The 17,097-nt window shown below is 43.0% G+C and overlaps 1 protein-coding gene across 2 annotated transcripts in view; it reads left to right on the top strand.

Moving 5' to 3' along the window:
• Positions 1 to 892: 892 nt before the first annotated feature.
• Positions 893 to 17,097, top strand: part of CCDC80 (coiled-coil domain containing 80) — a 37,980-nt gene continuing 21,775 nt past the window's right edge. The window contains exons 1-3 of one of the 2 annotated variants that reach the window (XM_056793459.1): positions 893 to 1,424; positions 2,137 to 3,995; positions 15,495 to 15,651. In XM_056793459.1, the coding sequence (XP_056649437.1) occupies positions 2,148 to 3,995; positions 15,495 to 15,651 (2,005 nt within the window). In that variant the 5' untranslated portion in view covers positions 893 to 1,424; positions 2,137 to 2,147. Of the gene's footprint in view, positions 1,728 to 2,136; positions 3,996 to 15,494; positions 15,652 to 17,097 lie in introns of both variants that reach the window. The other variant, XM_056793458.1, reaches the window with a different exon arrangement.

Here is a 17,097-nt window from a genome sequence, read left to right as displayed (position 1 = left end):
GTGGGAGGAGGACAAAAATGAACAAGATGGAATATTGGAACATCCAAGAACAATAGTTTCAGAAGTGGCCTGCAGGGAGACACTCAAAACTACTATCCAGTCATCACCAGGAGCAGTTAACATTGACTGAGCATGCACCCACAGAGTGCTTAGTACCCCCCTTTTTTGTAGGGGAAATAGAGCCCTCATTCCCTGAAACATCTGTGCCTAAACCCCAGCAGAAGACTCTAAGACAAGCAAAGATGGCTAGGGGCATCCTCTTTGGGAACTGTCAGCACCAGTCTGAAACCATTTCTTCCATTCCTCTTCCTCTCCCCAGATCCCTCCCATCCCCTGGAGAGCCCACCCCACCCCCACCCCAACACATGTTGGGTTGCAGGGAACTCTGCCTCTTCCTTGGACTCTGACGCCAAGCAGAGTTTACCGGGGACTCAGGGGACCAGCCTCCATTGTCTGCATCTCTATCCCTTTACCAGCTTCCTTTCATGCCAAGGAGAAACAGGGAACCAAAATGGGGTAATGTGATCCGCAATTAGCATAAAATAAAAACAACTCGGTCATGTTTTCCAATCTGAAACAAAAAGTGAGAAATGGGCCAGAAAGGTATGAATATACTCGTAGAACTAAAAATAAGGATCTAGCACATGTTTGAACGTGCTTTTACCATAACTTCAGAATCTCTTTAAAAAAAAAAAGTCAGCTGGAGCGAGAAATCTAAGCTATTTGTTTCTCCCCAGAGTGGGATTAGAATACAAGCAGAGAGGAAAAGAGTTCCCCTTTCATCTGTGGTGCTGAAAGGGTTAAGTTCTCAGCCATCCTTTCCCGAAGTGATTTATGATGATGAGTAGCGTTTCAAAACTCTCTCCCGGTCCCAAAGAACCCCCCCCCCCCCTTTCCCTATGGAGTCCTCTCTCAACGTGTTGAAGTGGGAAGGAGGCGGTGTTCTGCTGATCTGTTAAATTCTTAGTGAAGTTTCTGAGATTTCCAGTGGCTGCTGTTGTTTGACTTCGGTTTGGAGCAGGCAGAGCTGAGGTTATCCTGACATTTCTGGGACCGGATCCAGTCAAAGGGAAGAAGAAGGAGGAAAAGGAAAACGAGAAGAAGGAGAAGAGGAAAGGAAGGTGGGGAGGAATAAGCCGGAGACAGGAAAAACTGAATAAGGGGGGGCGGGAACCGCTCTTTCTTCCCTATCACATTCCGGCGTTTCCCCTCAGTCTGGAAATGTATTGATCCCGGTCCTTTGGCTCTCTGGAAACAAAGGGACTTGGCCAGATTCGGGGGAGGGAAGCATGATAAGAAGGAGCACGGAACTTTAAAGACAGACGGAAAGTAGTTCCCCGAACATCTGGGACTCCGCTCTTGCGGGCTGTGATGTGTGCTGGAGCTTGTAAACGAGAGATACGGAAACCAAAGCAGAACTTCAGGTAAATGGAGAGACAAGCATTTAAAAGGACAGTCCCCTTCACTTTATTCCACTTGTCCAGAAGGTGAAAAAGAGAAAGAGGGAGAAAAGAAAAATCAACCTAACTGGAAATAAGTCAGCCTCTGGAGCGTGAAGCTTTTAAGTTTACAGTTGGAGCTGCTGCAGTTCCCTTACTGCTGCTCCTCTGCTGAAAGGAAAAAGAACTGGGAGGAGACTGATTTCTTCGAGGGAACTGTCCGCAACTCAGCTTCAGGGTCCCCCTTCCCGGCCAAACTCTCCGCATTCCATCTCTATGAGCTAGAATGTAAGTGTGGAGTCTTTTTCACCCCTTAAAAAATGGCTTTCTTTGTTGCTTATTCGAATAAACAAAATGGGCATGTTGTCACACTTCATGTCCAGCTGAAAAGTTAGTGCACACATGATGCCAGAGGAGATGAGCTGGGATGGGGGTGGGGGGTGGGGGAGGGCTAGGGATTTTTTTTTTTTTTTGGCGTACTGTAAATACTTCTGGCAGGCTCTTTGTCCTTCCGGAGTGACTAAACTACAAAGACTTAAGAGCAAAAATGTCCCATTCCCTGATCCCTTTCCCTCTTACTGCTTCCCACCCCCTTAAAGGATAAAATGTGCAGATTTGCCTACAGTTAAATCCCTTTCTTGTTTTTCTGTCTCTGTTTTATGTTCCCGTCATTTGCCATACCTGTCGCTCCTCAAAGTGGATGACACAATGAACTGGATGATGGAACGGGGCTTCACCATGCTGCTGGCAATGTGGCTAGTGTGCCAATCAGAACCTCACCCCCAAACAGTGGCCAGAGGGAGCCGTGGAGCTGGGAAAATGCTGCCAGTTTCCCAGGTTAATGGTAGATCACTTCGACTCCTGAGGCACACAGGGAGGGCCCAAGGGAGTGTGAGAGGCATGCCGGATAATCCTGACCATCCCATCCTAGACAGGAGGAGAGCTGTGCCAGTAATGAGACTAGCCCGCCCAACTCCCTTGCCAGTGCAGGCGAGAGTGGGTGGCAGCCGAACGAGGCAGGAACAGAGACCAACAGCCAAGAGCTCCCCTAGGGAGATGGTAAAAGATGAGGGATCGTCTGCTCGTGCAAAACTGGTGCGGTTCCCATCAGGGTCCAGCTCTCCCAACATCTTGGCTGGCTTTGCAGGGAAAAACAGGGTATGGGTTATCTCTGCCCCCCATGCCTCCGAGGGCTACTACCGCCTCATGATGAGTCTCCTAAAGGACGATGTGTACTGTGAGCTAGCAGAGCGACACATCCAGCAGATTGTGCTATTCCATGAGGCTGGGGAGGAAGGTGGCAAGGTCAGGAGAATCACCAATGAGGGCCAGATCTTGGAGCAGTCCCTGGATCCTACTCTCATCCCAAAGCTGATGAGCTTCTTGAAGCTGGAGAAAGGCAAGTTTGGCATGGTGCTGCTGAAGAAAACCCTGCAGGTGGAGGAGCGCTACCCCTACCCAGTTAGGCTGGAAGCAATGTATGAGATCATCGATCAGGGCCCCATTCGACGGATAGAGAAGATCCGACAGAAGGGCTTTGTCCAGAAGTGTAAGGCAGCTGGCTTGGAAGGACAGGTGGTTGAGGAAGGGAATAATGGAGGTGGTGGAGGGAGCAGAGCCAAGGTGGGCAGTGAAAAGAAGAAGGAAGATGCTAGGAGAGGCCAAGTCCAGCCAACAAGGGAGAGCCGACTGAAGCAAGTCAAGAAGCTTGCCACCACAACAGTAGCTCCTCCTCCAACCGCAAGGGTCACCATGCTTCCTCCATCTCCTCCAAGGACCGCAGCCTGGACCACCCCACGCGTGGTGACTGTGGCAACCCGGCCCACCACCACGACTACCCCCTTTCCAACCACTCAGAGAACATGGACTACCAGAGCTCACACCACCTCAACTTCCCACCGGCAACCTATAGCAACTGAAGTGACGACTCCCAGGAGTACCTGGGAATCGGAAGATTTCTATCCCCCCTCAAGGAAGGATCAGCACAGGGAGAGGCAACAGACTACCAGGAGACCAAGCAAGACCACTGGCTATGAGAGTCACACAGCAGCAACCCCCACAACCCCAGACCACTACACAAGGGCTGGTGTGAGCCGTTTCCGGGACAACCGCACAGATCGGAAGGAGTATGGCCCTCGGGATCCAAATGTGGTGCCAGGCCAGCACAAGCCGGGCAAGGCAAAGCCACCTAAAAAAAAGATTCTAAGCAACGAGTATGAGGACAAGTATGACCCCAGCCGGCCGACTGCCTCTCAGCTAGAAGAGCTGGAAGGAGGGAACATCCCCGCCAAGAAGGGGAAGGAGACCAAAAAGCATGAGCGGCCTGACAAGCCGGACAAGAAGAAGAAGGCGAAGAATGAAAAACCAGACAAACAGACCAAGAAGGACAAGGCAGAGAAAAAGAATAAACAGGACAAAGACCGAAATAAAAAGAAGAAGGGGAGCAAAGCAGAGCATGATGGGTATCTGAAACCCACTACTAAGCTTTTCACACAGAGTTCCAAGAAGTCAGTGACTGACCTGCTGGCCTTTTTTGAAGGGAAAAGGCGGCTCATTGTAAGTAAAACCCTCAGGGCACTCTAATGGGGGGTGGGGGGGTTGGCTATGTTTGGTTTGCTATTTTTATGAAACAAAAATGCAAGGTGATGGATGGATGGATGGATGGATGGATGGATGGATGGATGGATGGAAGAAACAAAGAAATAAATAAAAAAAGCCTATATTAAGCACTTAATTGTGCCAAACACTGTGTGAAGGGCTGAAAATTCAAATACAAAGACAGTCCCTGCCCTCCAGGAGCTTACCTTCTAGGAGGGGGAGACAATATATATAGGGAACTCATATTTTGGTTTGGAAATTTCAGGGATGGTGAGTGTAAGCATAGCTTATTAGATTGCCATCTTCCCCAGTTCTAATTATGGAGTTGATTTCATTATGGTTCCATATCTGGAGTTGTGACAGAGGGTCCTTTTTAGTGATATGGCTGCTGGTGAGAAATCTGGGGAGTGAAGTAAAACTATAGAAGGACGGGGCAGCTGGGTGACTCAGTGATTTGGAAGTCAGCCCTAGAGACAGGAGGTCCTGGCCTCAGATCTGGCCTCAGACACTTCCTAGCTGTGTGACCCTGGGCGAAGCACTAAGCCCCCATTAACGCTGTAGTCCTTTCCACTCTTCTGCCTTGGAACCATTGCACAGTGTTGATTCTAAAATGGAAGGTAAGGACATAAAACTAGAGCAAGAAAACTTCAGCATTCAAAGTTGTTAGCTCCCCCCAAAGGAGGCCAATCAACACTGATCCTACAGCTCTATGTAGGCCTCTATGGAGAGTCTAAGCGTCCATAGTCTTGTTTGTTAGTAGTCTGATGACTCTCCCTCCCCTCCTTGGCAGCCTTATAGTTTTACACGTATACTTCCCGGGTTATGATCTATGGAACCGAAGGGGTAGGAGAGAAGGGGATAAGAGCATTAGCAGGTAGAGAAAAAAGTAAATCCCAGGCAAGCTGTGCTGACCGATTGACAAACTTCAGCGATTAGATGAAAACTAGTTTCTTATGACCAAGCAAGCATGGATGAAACTTCTAGTGGGAGTGGTGGAAGTAAGGAGTGGGGATATTTTTACAAAATCTGTTTAAAATTAATATCAAGACCAGACTTGAGAGGGAAAGGAAATCGCAAAAGAGATGGGCATGTGTGTGTGTGTGTGTGTGTGTGTGTGTGTGTGTGTGTGTGTGTGTGTGAACCTTAATTCTTTTTTAGCAAGATGACAAAGCTCCCATCTCTTCTTCCTCCTGATTAGCTCCCAGGGTCCCTGGCCTGCTAGCAAAGGGAAGGGGGAAATGTAGGGTAGAGGAAAATGTCGCTTCTAGGACCTATCGAGGGATAATGAAGGATAACTGAGTACAAGGACCAGATTCCTATTAATCCTGGGCTTTGCTATTGAGACTAACAAGAGGAGGGGCAGAATGTGTGGAATGTGATCTCTCTAGACAATTTCCACACTTCAAGTTTTTCAGCCAGAAAGTGGTATGCGTGTTAGTGGGGAGAAAGTGGTGATGCTGCTGGGCTAAGTCTGCAAGCTTGGAGGAATGTTCAGTTAGAACCTTAGCTCTCCCTCTGAATTCCTGGGGGGTTCTGTGCACTTCACTAGGCTGGAGCATTCCTCAGGCCCACAGGGGTTACAATTATAAAAAACCATGGTAGAAACTAGTTCAACCTGAAGTGTTGTTTTGGAGAGTCCCAAGCTCCATTTAAAATGTAAGACTAGTTCTGAATAATGTGAAAATGGTACCTCCTCACTCCAATTCCCTTTACTTTTCATTGCCCTCTCCCTTATCTCCACTTCCAGGTAATAAGACTGTATATTAATCTAGATCTTTCCCATCTAGGGAAATAATTCAATGAATAAATCCATACCTTGATCAAGTCACTTTTCTTGGGCCTCAGTTTACTTCTCTATATAATTATTAAGCAACTAGGATTAGACTAGATCGTTATGATAGACTAGCTCTAGTGTTCTAGGATATTAAGGCTATAGGATTTGAAGTTGGAAGCAACCTTAGAGAACATTCAATCCAGTCTCAACTTTACAGATGAGGAAACCAAGGTTTAAAGAGGCTAACTAACTGGTTCAATACCACATAGTTGCTATTTAAATTCAGGTCCCTTGATTCCAAATGCAATTCTTGTTTCACTCACCAGCACTGCCTGTTCATAGTATATAACACAACAAACATCCCTCCTCTCTCTCCCCCTAATATTTAATACCTTTCCCAGGAGCAGATGAATTTTAGAGGAATTACAAACTGTTCAAAGTGGAGGGAAGTTGCCCTAAGTGATTTTATTTTGTCCCAAAGAAGTCAGGTCATGAAACTAGGGAAATCCTTGTGAATTTCCAATTATATGAATTTTGGGTGCCTTCACCTATGCCCCTAAAATTACACTACTCTTTATTCAAGGCTTTTCCCACCTATGGACTGAGCAGAGTACTTTGTACGCCTTCCCTTCTCCTTATTCATTTCTCTGATCCCTTGGTAGCCATTATGCTAACTCTCCATATCTCTCCATCTGAGCTGGATTTGTACCAATGACCTGAATTTAGAGGCTCTGTCTCCCATTAGTCTTTGGCTGTTTTACCAACTAAGTTCAAATAGGGATTTGGAGCTTTAAACAAAGCAGAAATGTTGGTGGTATTCATCCTACGTGGGACAGTTCCCAGAATTTTCGTCCATCTTTCAGCTGTTTCCCAGGGCTCCTGTCAGAATCCTGGAACCAAACCCAGCACTTTGGACAGTTTAGGTGGATAAGAGGGATATATCTTTCTTCACCCTGCAGTTCACTTGTATATGTTTTGTTTGAGCTCTGAGCCACAAGCTATTAACTCCAGACTAAGAAGCAGCCATGTCGTTGAGCCATTATTTAGATTATTGTGGGATATGCTTTATCTGGAAGGAAGATTATTTGGGAGAAGATTAATCTGGAAATCTTTCGCCTTGGGCCCCCCAAATGTGACTCTTTTTTATTGAACTACCCCCAAAGGGTAACTGAATTTTTATTGTGGGACCTCAAAGACAACTCAAACTCAGTTAGGAAGTGGTCTTCTCTCCCACTCCTGGGAACTCTCCTTGAGGCATCATGGGGCTTTGCGTGGCCTGCTTTGTTGGAAATCGTCCAGTCTTGGGCAGTTTAGCTTAGCTGACAGGGCAAGCAGAGTTCACCTTTGGGCCAGGTTAGGGACAGAGTGTGGCTGTAATTGTGTTCTCTCCTCTACAAATGCTGTGAGCTAGTGAGTTACAACACAAAGGAGGTTCTAACTGGCCTCTCCTAGCCATCAGTCCCTCCCTCCTTCTCTCCCTCCCTCCTTTCCTTCCTCACCTCACACATCTGAAAGCTCAGCGGGCCCTTTCTGCTTTTCCTATCATCACCAATAATAAATCTTCAGCACTAGACACTCACTTGACGGATTTCGCTGATGTCACATGGGGCAAAGCAGAATTCAACTTGGCTTGCTGGTGGCTGTGTGAGCTCACCAGGGTGAGCAAGGGTATAAAGTCTGTTATTAGAAATAAAATGGGAACAAGATAGATTATAGTTTTCCCCACTGGCGCATCCTTTCAGAACACGATTCCACCTCAAGTTTGTTTTTTAAAGTAGGATAGATAGTTGGCTCAGTGGATAGAATGTTTGGCCTACAGTTCAAATCCAGCTTCGGATATTTACTAGCCCTGTGACCCTGAACAAGTCATTTAACTTCTGTTGGCCTCAGCTTCCTCATCTATTAAATAGATATAATAATAGAACCCATCTCCCAGTATAGTTATGAGGATCAAATGAGATAGGAAGTGCTCTCTAATGTTAGTTATTATTGACAGAAATAAGAATGAGGTGAGAAAAGATGATTAGCATTGTCTTGAACATAATATAGGCTCTTATAAATGTTTATTGAATTGGGAAAAAAATCAAGGTATGATAAAGATCAAAGATCACACACTTCCTAATTGTGTGACCCTGGGTTTACCCCCATTGTCTAGCCCTTATGGCAATTTTGCCCTGGAACCAACACATAGTATTAATTCTAAGATGGAAGGGAAGGGTTAAAAAAAAAGATCAGTAGGATGTAAAGGGGCATAGCCTTATGGGTGTAGAAGAAAAAAGAAAATGAATTTATGCATACTACACAGCTTCTCTGTATCATACAGAGCTACCTTTCCTTTCAAACTTAGACACAGTATTTTTTTTTACCTCCCAGGGAATATAATGGTTCTGTTAATATGTGCAAAGGTATAGATCCCTAAAAGAAGATACTGAGGAAATTCAAGTGTGGCAGCTAAAATTTTCTTCCTAGTGGCCCCAACTTAACCTGATACCTTGGAAATGAAATGAGATTTCTACGCCAAAGCAAGTGCACAGTATTTGCATCCCAGCCAATCTGATAACCAATGTGATATGCCTCTCATTACCTGAGGGTGTTTTACATTCATGCAATTCCATTCTTTTGAGGAACAAAAAATTTTACCACCATGAGCCTTGCACTTGAGTAGGAGGCTCCAATTGGGATTTAAATCCAGGCTTCACCATTTACTTCCTCTTTGACCATGTCACTTCTACTTTTTAGACCTTAATTGTCTAGAATTCAGCTTAAATCATCTAGAATGTAGCAGCAGGCATTGGCATTGAACTAGCTGATCTCTGAGGTCCTCCTCAGCTCAAAATCTACAATGCTACAAACAGCTCACCAAGTCTTTATAAGGAGCTAATGTCTTCAGTTTGCAGGTGGGTAAACTGAGGCACAGAGGCATTACAGGACAACCCATTCACAAGCCTGAGAAGTTCTGATTTTCAGCCTAATGTTTAAACTTGTGAGCATTTATACTTTGGAAATCAGAAAACATTACCAATCAAGGCTTGATTGATTGCTTTGTGGCCTCCTAGACTTAAGAAAGTCATGGAGAAAAATGTTAATAATGCAAATGAAACTTAAAAGTGAATCTCACATACAGTTTCCTTCCTTCTTCCATCCTCCCCTCCCAAGAGTTAATTGTCAAATATTTACCAGAAAAACTCTGACTACAATTCTAAATTTTAACTTGCCTCCATTATGTGAATCAAAGGATAATAGGAAGTGATAGACGTAAAAGACCTTCACGAATGATTAATCTAATAAACATTTATTAGGCACTTACCTTCTACAGAGGATGATGTGAAGTAAAAGGTATGAAAAAAATAATTTAAATAGTATTTGCTTTTAAGAAGAGAATATAATATGTGTCTATATAAGTTAATCTAGTTTACTCTTATTCTTATGAAAATAAAGAAAAATGAGGATTACAGGAATTAATAGACTTTTCCAAGGTCATAAAGATGGTGGAAGAGCAAGCATTAAGACTTAGGTCCCCTGATTCTCAGTCCAATGCTCTGGAAAAGAAAATGGAACAAAATGAATTTACCTTAAGCTTGAAAACTGTTGCCTGTACTGTCCCAGAACTGAGTAGAAATGGCTATATTGACATAAAATGAAGGTGGTGGCAAGAAATTATTTCATTCCTTTAATACATGTTGAAGACTACATGGTACAATTAAAAAAAATACTATTTGTTAGCCACTAATCTGCTTGGGTGTCAATTTCATCAAGCTATAAAATGAAGGCATTGGACTAGATGGCCTCTGAGATCTCTTCTAGATTTATCTTATTCAAATTGAGAATGAAAATTTTAAACAAACAACACAGGGTCTGAATTATACAAATAAGTTAATCAACTCATGACAAAATCTCTACTTCTTGCCATGATCTTGAAGCAAAGGCTTTGCCTGAACTATCTAAATATTTGTTTCCAACCTTCAACTCTGCCTATAGAAACATGGGCAGAGCTATATAACTTCCCAGATCAAGCATTCATTTACCAAGCAATTGATTAGTCAATGCAACTGAATCAAATAAGCAATGGGAATTATTTACAGACAAATGGGTTAATGTTTGATTATAGTGATCCTTGAAACAAACCTTCAACCCTTTTGTAATCATGTTAGGGGGAAGCTAAGTGGCTTAGTCAGATCTAGAGAGGGGAGGTCCAGGATTAAAATCTGGTCTCAGATACTTCCTAGCTGTGTGACCCTGGGCAAGTCACTCAACCCTAATTACCTAGCCTTTATTACTCTTTTGCCTTGGAACCAATACATAGTATTGACTCTAAGAGAGAAGATAAAGGCTTTAAGAAGGAAGGAAGGAAGGAAGGAAGGAAGGAAGGAAGGAAGGAAGGAAGGAAGAAAAGAAAGAAGGATGAGAAGAAAGAAGGAAAAGAAGGAAGGAAGGAAGGAGGATCATGATGTTATATAGATATATCCATAGTCCATGTAGAATCATCTAGACTTTTCATACAAGGCAAAACTTTGTATTTCCCCAAAGATCAACCCTTTGGTCAGTCTATTGATGATGGATTTTAGGGATCCAATCACAAGCTCATGAAACACAAAGGGATCCTATTTAATCAATCCTTTGGGAGGTGAATCAATCACAAGTATGTGATTAAGATAAATGGGCCAAAATGTTAACTAGATCTCAATGATCTGGGTATTTGTGCAGTAATCTGATTATTTGGTCTATTTAGGGAATCTATTTGATGTACAAACATTTTAAAAGCTCTGCACTATCAGATTCCTTCTCCATTTTGTTTGTTTTACTGTGTCCATCCAGAATCATTTCAGGCCTGATTTTGGAATTTACATAGCATCTTCATATTAGGAATAGTCAGAATCTTCCCAGGCAGTTCTGCTCACTTCCCTTAGGCAAACAAGCTTCGCAATCTAGTGAGCCTAGGCTGAGCCAATGCTCCATTTGGGGGAAAAAATAACAAAAACAACAACATGGAAAAAGAACAGCCCTACTACTTTAAAGCTACAATACAAGTCCCACTTTACACCCACCAAGTTGGATGGGTGCCCAGTGTAATTGCTAGACAACAGTGTTTACTGAGACTAGCACCCCTCCTTCCTTAAGAGACCTTTGGGATGCTCTTCTAAGAAAGAGGGAACTGGAAACCTTTGCTGAATCTATTTCAAACGAGGTTGTAGTTGTTGCCAGATAGAAAATGAATGCTGTCTAGATGTCAATGCATGGGGAAAAGCCACCAAAAATTTGAGATGGATATATTGTCTTCTTTACACATTGAATCAATCAGAAGCAACAGAGAAGATGCTAAGGTTGACTTCTCAGTTCAGCAGAACCATAAATACACATTCATCAATTGATGGCAGAATTGTAATCCCCCACCCTCCTTCTTATGGCAAAGTTCATCCTCATTTGCCAATGCCTCGGCACAACCAGTTACAAGATTGTCAGAGGCATGAGCCTCATAATGGGTAAGGAAAAAAGTGCCTTTGCGCTTCTTTCCTAGAAAATGTTTAGATAGAGAAACGCCATTGAACTATGGGATTATAATTTAGAGTTGGAAAAGGCCTTCAAGTTCATTTAATCCAGCCCTTCAATTTAGAGACGAGGGAACTGAGGCACAGAGAGGTTAGAGACTTACCTGAGATCCATTTGGATAGCCCCTGGCTCATTCAGGGAAGGTCCCTAGCTTTCTGGGATTGGTCCCTCTCCATTTAGAAGAGACCTCAATCTCTCTGCACTAGGCCTCCCTATATGAAGGGGTAGATGCACGTCTGCCTATGACAGATCCCTGACTGACTAGAGCAAGCCCTCCCTGTCTAGGATCAGCCTTTGTATTTTTAGGGTAGGCCTTGACTATATCGTATATCTGCTTGCCAATGGCGGGTTTCTGTCATATAGGATGGCTCGTGCCTTTTAGTGACAGTTCTAAGTTCTATTTCCCCAACTAGCTTGCCACTGTGTCATGCACCTCCTGAGCCTATTCTCCTGTTCTGTACAAAACAAGCGTCTGATAAGTGTTTACTGTTGTCCATCTTTATGATGCTGCTGATATAATTGCATGCTTGGGTTCAAAAGTGCATATCCGTGCATCTTTCACGGCTCAGATGGAGAGGAAAAAACTGTCTCTATTACCTTTTCCCACGGCCAGTAGAACCAGTGCCCAGGTAAGGACTGTTGAAATAGACCCAATGATTCTTCCATGCCCTAACCCTCCTTCCAGGTTTCCAAAGGGATAAAGCCAGGTCTACTGACTGAATGTGGATGGGGTGAGACTCACTTTGTCCTTGTAGAAATCCAGGATAAAACTAACAATTATGAAAGCGAACAGAATATTATTCTTTCCATTCAACTTATACATGTTGATTGAGCTCCTACAATGTTCCGAGCGCAGTCTCAGGGAGGATACTATTGAAACTAGGTGGTTTTTATTCTTTCTTAAAAATGAATGCATTCTAACAGCCATTCCCGTTAGCCTCATAGGCCTTATCTCTGAGGAACTTGTGGAAGGAGTGGGGAAACACATGATGTACATAAAACAACAAAGAACTCAAAGTAATGTGTGCATAGTGCCAAATGAGTGGTCTAGGCAGGAAATCAAAGTTGTGACATAGTGGTTTGAGTTAGAGTGAACAGGAAAAGCTTCATGTAAGGGGGAGGACTGCCCTAGGCTTCGATGATGGATGTCAGATTCAGATACGTGCACTAGGAGGGAGGCATTCTAGAAGAAGCTTAGGGAGGACCATCCATGAGTAAAGGTGGAGGTAACAATGGCCTTTGTAGGTTTCTGTAGGATTAGATTCCTCTGGTTGGAGCTCAATGCTTGTAGAGGGGAGTGAATAATGAATTTGGAGAAAATTAGGACTAGATTGTAGAAGGTCTGGACTTTAGGGTACATGAAAGAGCTCCATATATCTTCTGAGAAGAAGTGGTATCTCAGATCTGATCATATTGCTCTCAAACTCAGTAAACTCCAGGGGCTCCCTGTTGCCTTAAGGATCAAACCCAACACACTCTATTTGGCATTCGCTTCTTAGTCTTCATAATTCAATACTTTAATAATCTAACCGTCTTCTGCCTTTCTAGTCTTTCTCCCCTTCCCCCCTTCTAATCTTTTTACACATTACTGTACACGACATACTCAATGATGCAGTGACATTGGTCTTCTGGCTCTCCCACAAAGAACAGATTTCATCCCTTGGCCCTGGGCATTTTCTCTGTCTATCCTCCATGTTTGAAGTGCTCTTTCTCTTCAGTTCCACCTACTGATTTTTTTTTGGCTTCCTTTAAGTCTCAACTAACATCCCATCTTTTATTGGAAGCTTTTCCTACTTCCTCCTAATTTCTAGTGCCTTCCCTCTCTTGATGATTTCTAATTTATCCTGTATATAAGTAGTTGGCACATGTTTGGTTGGCATCTCTCCCATTAGATTGTGAATTTGTTAAAGGCAAGGACTGTCTTTTGCCTCTTTTTGTACCATTAGAACATAGCCCATAATAAATGTTTATTTTATTTTTTAAACCCTTACTTTCTGCCTTAGAATTAGAACTAAGCATCAGTTCCAAGACAGAAGAGTGGTAAGGGCTAGGCAATTGGGATTAAGTGACTTGCCCAGGGTCACACAGCTAGGAGGTCAGATTTGATGTCTGAGGTAAGATTTACCTAGGACTTCTTGTCTTCAGGCCTGGCTTTACATCCATTTAGTCACCTAGCTATCTCAATGTTTATTGATTGACTGAGATCAACCTGTGCAGGGGTTGTGCTGTAGTCACCTCAAATTCATTGACCTGAGCTCACTGATAAATATTCAGGATGAACATTTATATCTTTGAATCAGCAAATGATATAAATCAGGGCCTGATTTGCTGATTTTCAGATTTAAGAAAAGTGATAACAAAAATATTAATAATAATAATGGCTAACATCTATATAGTGGGTACTATGTGCTGGGCACTGCGTTAGGCATTTTATAATTATTATTTCATTTGACCTAAAAATGATGCAGATTAACTTAAAAATCTATCTTGCATACATTTTCTCTTCTCATTTCCATCTTCTTCCTTCCACTCATCTCTCTATCTTGTATGAATAATATCTCAAGCTTATTCATAATAGCATTGATAACTAGAAGATAACGTTGGCACTGATCTTATTCAGCCCCTCATTTTACAGGTGGAGAAACTAAGGTTCAGGAAAGTTGTCACTCTCCCAAGGTTCATTTCATGAGCCTGTGTGAGTGAACAGAAAAGTGACAGTCAAGTGTAAGTAATGAAATACATTGAGGGAAGAGTTCTCGAAACTCTATTGAGAAGTTCAGAAAAGGATCGTCGCTGTCTTCCCGCATGAATGTATACTCTTTGAGGGCAGGGACAACTTTTGTCTTTCTGTGTATCCCCAGCACACATAACGAGCTGTTAACAAATACTTGTTTGGCTGACTGACTGCCTTATTGGACCCTGAAGACACAGATCCAATGTGCTTTGGTTAAAAAAAAAAAGTAATGCTAGATAACACAAAAAACAGTTTATGGAAAAAAAGGAAACATTATCCTATTCACAAAACCACGGAGTTATCCATGCCAAGCTTGTCTACCCAGGGACTACAACTTATCGAGCTGAAACACCTCATGAAAGACATAATAGATTTGGAGAGGGTTCAGAGAAGGGCAAATAAAATAGTCTAGAGAGAGGGAAGTCTTTGAAGGAAAGCCTTGGCATGTGATATTCATGTAAGGTGATTTCTAGAGACTCCCTAGGGTAAAGCAATCCCTTAATTAAGATGGAGAGGAAGGAGATGGCAAGAGGAGGAATGGTCATGCGAGAATAAGAAACTGATCTGTTTCTTCCCCTCCTGTAAACAGCGAGCTCATAATTCTTCTTCTTCCTTTTTTTCTTCCTCCTCCCCACCTCCTGTCAAAAGGGCTGCTAGAGGCCTATGTGGGAGCCTAGACTGGAAGAGATATAAGTGAACTTGAGTGGGGAACCCAGCATTTAGAGATAGAATACCTGGCTGAATAGGCAGGGGTGTAACTTCGTATGTCACTTAAAAAAAATGTTTGCAGAAGAAAAAACCTGTGGGTTAAAAGCTTTCTTAAAAAACTGTCTGTAGTGTTGCTTCATAAAAGACCTGAATAGAGTCCATGGAAATTTAATTCTGTGTTCTGTGTAAGGCCAAAAGTGTTTGGTCAGCAAAACTATCTAATCAGGCAAAATGAAGCATTATTAATACCATCTGGGGAATTTTTGACTAGCTTAATTGCCAGTGGGAAACATAAAAGCTAGTGTGGACTGATTTACTTCTGACTCATTTTGTTTCAGTAATAGGGCAGCCTTGGTTTACCCTCACCCAATGATGAGTTAATAAATGTTTAACAACCAGCTCTCCAGTAAAAGTGAAAGTATGTGTAAAACTTGAGCTAATATTTTCCCATCCATTTCTTAAGCCTACACAATCAACAAAACCATAAAATGCGATCTCTGATTTGTAGCGTTTGATCATTTCCAAGGCAAAAATAAATGCTCACACTGAAAATTGAACAATCAGTTATCCTGGAGCCAGTTTGAGATGACTCCAGCATACCTCTATGACTCCCCTCTTCTTTCAGATCGCCTTAGTACAGTCTGTCTAAATATTGCGGCCAGACTAACACTTTCTTGTTTCTATGCACTTCCAGCTCATCACAGCTCCCAAGGCTGAGAACAACATGTATGTGCAGCAGCGAGATGAATATCTGGAGAGTTTCTGCAAAATGGCAACCAGAAAGATCTCTGTGATCACCATCTTTGGCCCTGTCAACAACAGCACCATGAAAATTGACCACTTCCAGCTAGGTGGTTTTAAAAAACATTTCATTACATTTTTTTCATGTCCTAAAGGTGGGCCAAATCTAGGGGAAAGGGAACATGAGAATGTAGCACCACTACTGCTTCCAAGAGCTCCTTTGATGTGGCAATATGGCTCTGTTTCTTCCCTCCTCCTCTCATTTTTCCAGAGACATCCTGGCATTTCCCATGTTTGGGCTTCCAGTGCCATAAAAATGAAATTTATGGCATTTCTTGATGCTAGTTTAGAAGTCAGGGAATGGAGAAAATAAGAGAAGGAATCCAAGGACTAGGGAGGAGGCAGAGATGGGATAAGGGGAATCAAGGAAGGAAAGTATTTGCCAAAATTCAATACTTTCATGTGAGTCCAGCTCCTTCTATAACTAAACCGTTCGCTGGCTGTATGCATGACATAGATATGTTTTGTAGACTGGACATGGCAGGTGGTTTACTCGCTCACTCACAGACTCAGGGACCTGCCAGACTCCCTGGAACTCCTCAGTTTTTGGCATGGCTGGGAAGGTTGTTTGGGCTAAATGAAAAGGCATACATAGCCTGATGCTACTTAAAAAGAGGGTCTTGGAATTTTTTTGTTCAGTCATTTTTCAGTCATGTCGGGCTCTTCCTGACCCCCATTTGAGGTTTTCTCGGCAAAGATGCTGGAGTGATTTGCCATTCCCTTCTCCATCTCATTTTACAGATGTGGAAACTGAGGCAAAGGGGGTTAAGTCACTTGCCTAGGGCCAGACAGTTAGTAAGTGTCTGAGGCCAGATTTGAACTCAGGAAGATGAATCTTCCTGACTTCAGAGCCTCCACTTTAGCCCTTGCATCCTCTAGCTTCCCTGACTGAATTTAGTTCCTTGAAATGGTTTATATTAATAATCCCCGTGAGGCCAACAAACAATGTTTTCATTATCACGGCTGGTGAGCTTGAGGCTATCGTGATCTCATGATACTTTTCGGATATGGACTCCAATTATACTCCAAAAAGTTTTTTAAAATCTACTTCTTGAGCACTTAAAAACCAATAACTGGTGTATATACATACCTTCATGTTTATCTTTCGTCTCCTACTATGGCAGTATGCATGGCGGCGGGGGCAAACCTGCCATTTCATAGGTATAGGGAATTCTTAGTGAGGAAACTCTCTACCAACATGCAATGTCTGGACAATTAGAGCTTTTAGAGAGCCCTTGCTCGGGGGCAGGCAACCAGGATGCAGCAGAGGCTGGAGCGAATTCCAGATTTTCTTGACTGAGGTCCGCTTTCTGTGGGCTGTGCCGCACTGTTGCTCGGACAAAGGAATACTATTTTACAAATCAACCCTCTATTACTGACCCAGTAAAAATCATTACTGATGCTAGATATGCAGAAACAGGGGCTGCCCAAGAAGATGAACCATCTATTTATGGAGCGGCCAGGACATTCCTTTTAGGGTGTAGGAAAACCTAACA

Source organism: Monodelphis domestica, chromosome 4, assembly GCF_027887165.1.
Source record: "Monodelphis domestica isolate mMonDom1 chromosome 4, mMonDom1.pri, whole genome shotgun sequence".
In the NCBI taxonomy this organism is placed as follows: domain Eukaryota; kingdom Metazoa; phylum Chordata; class Mammalia; order Didelphimorphia; family Didelphidae; genus Monodelphis; species Monodelphis domestica.
This window is presented reverse-complemented; position numbering and strand designations above follow the sequence as displayed.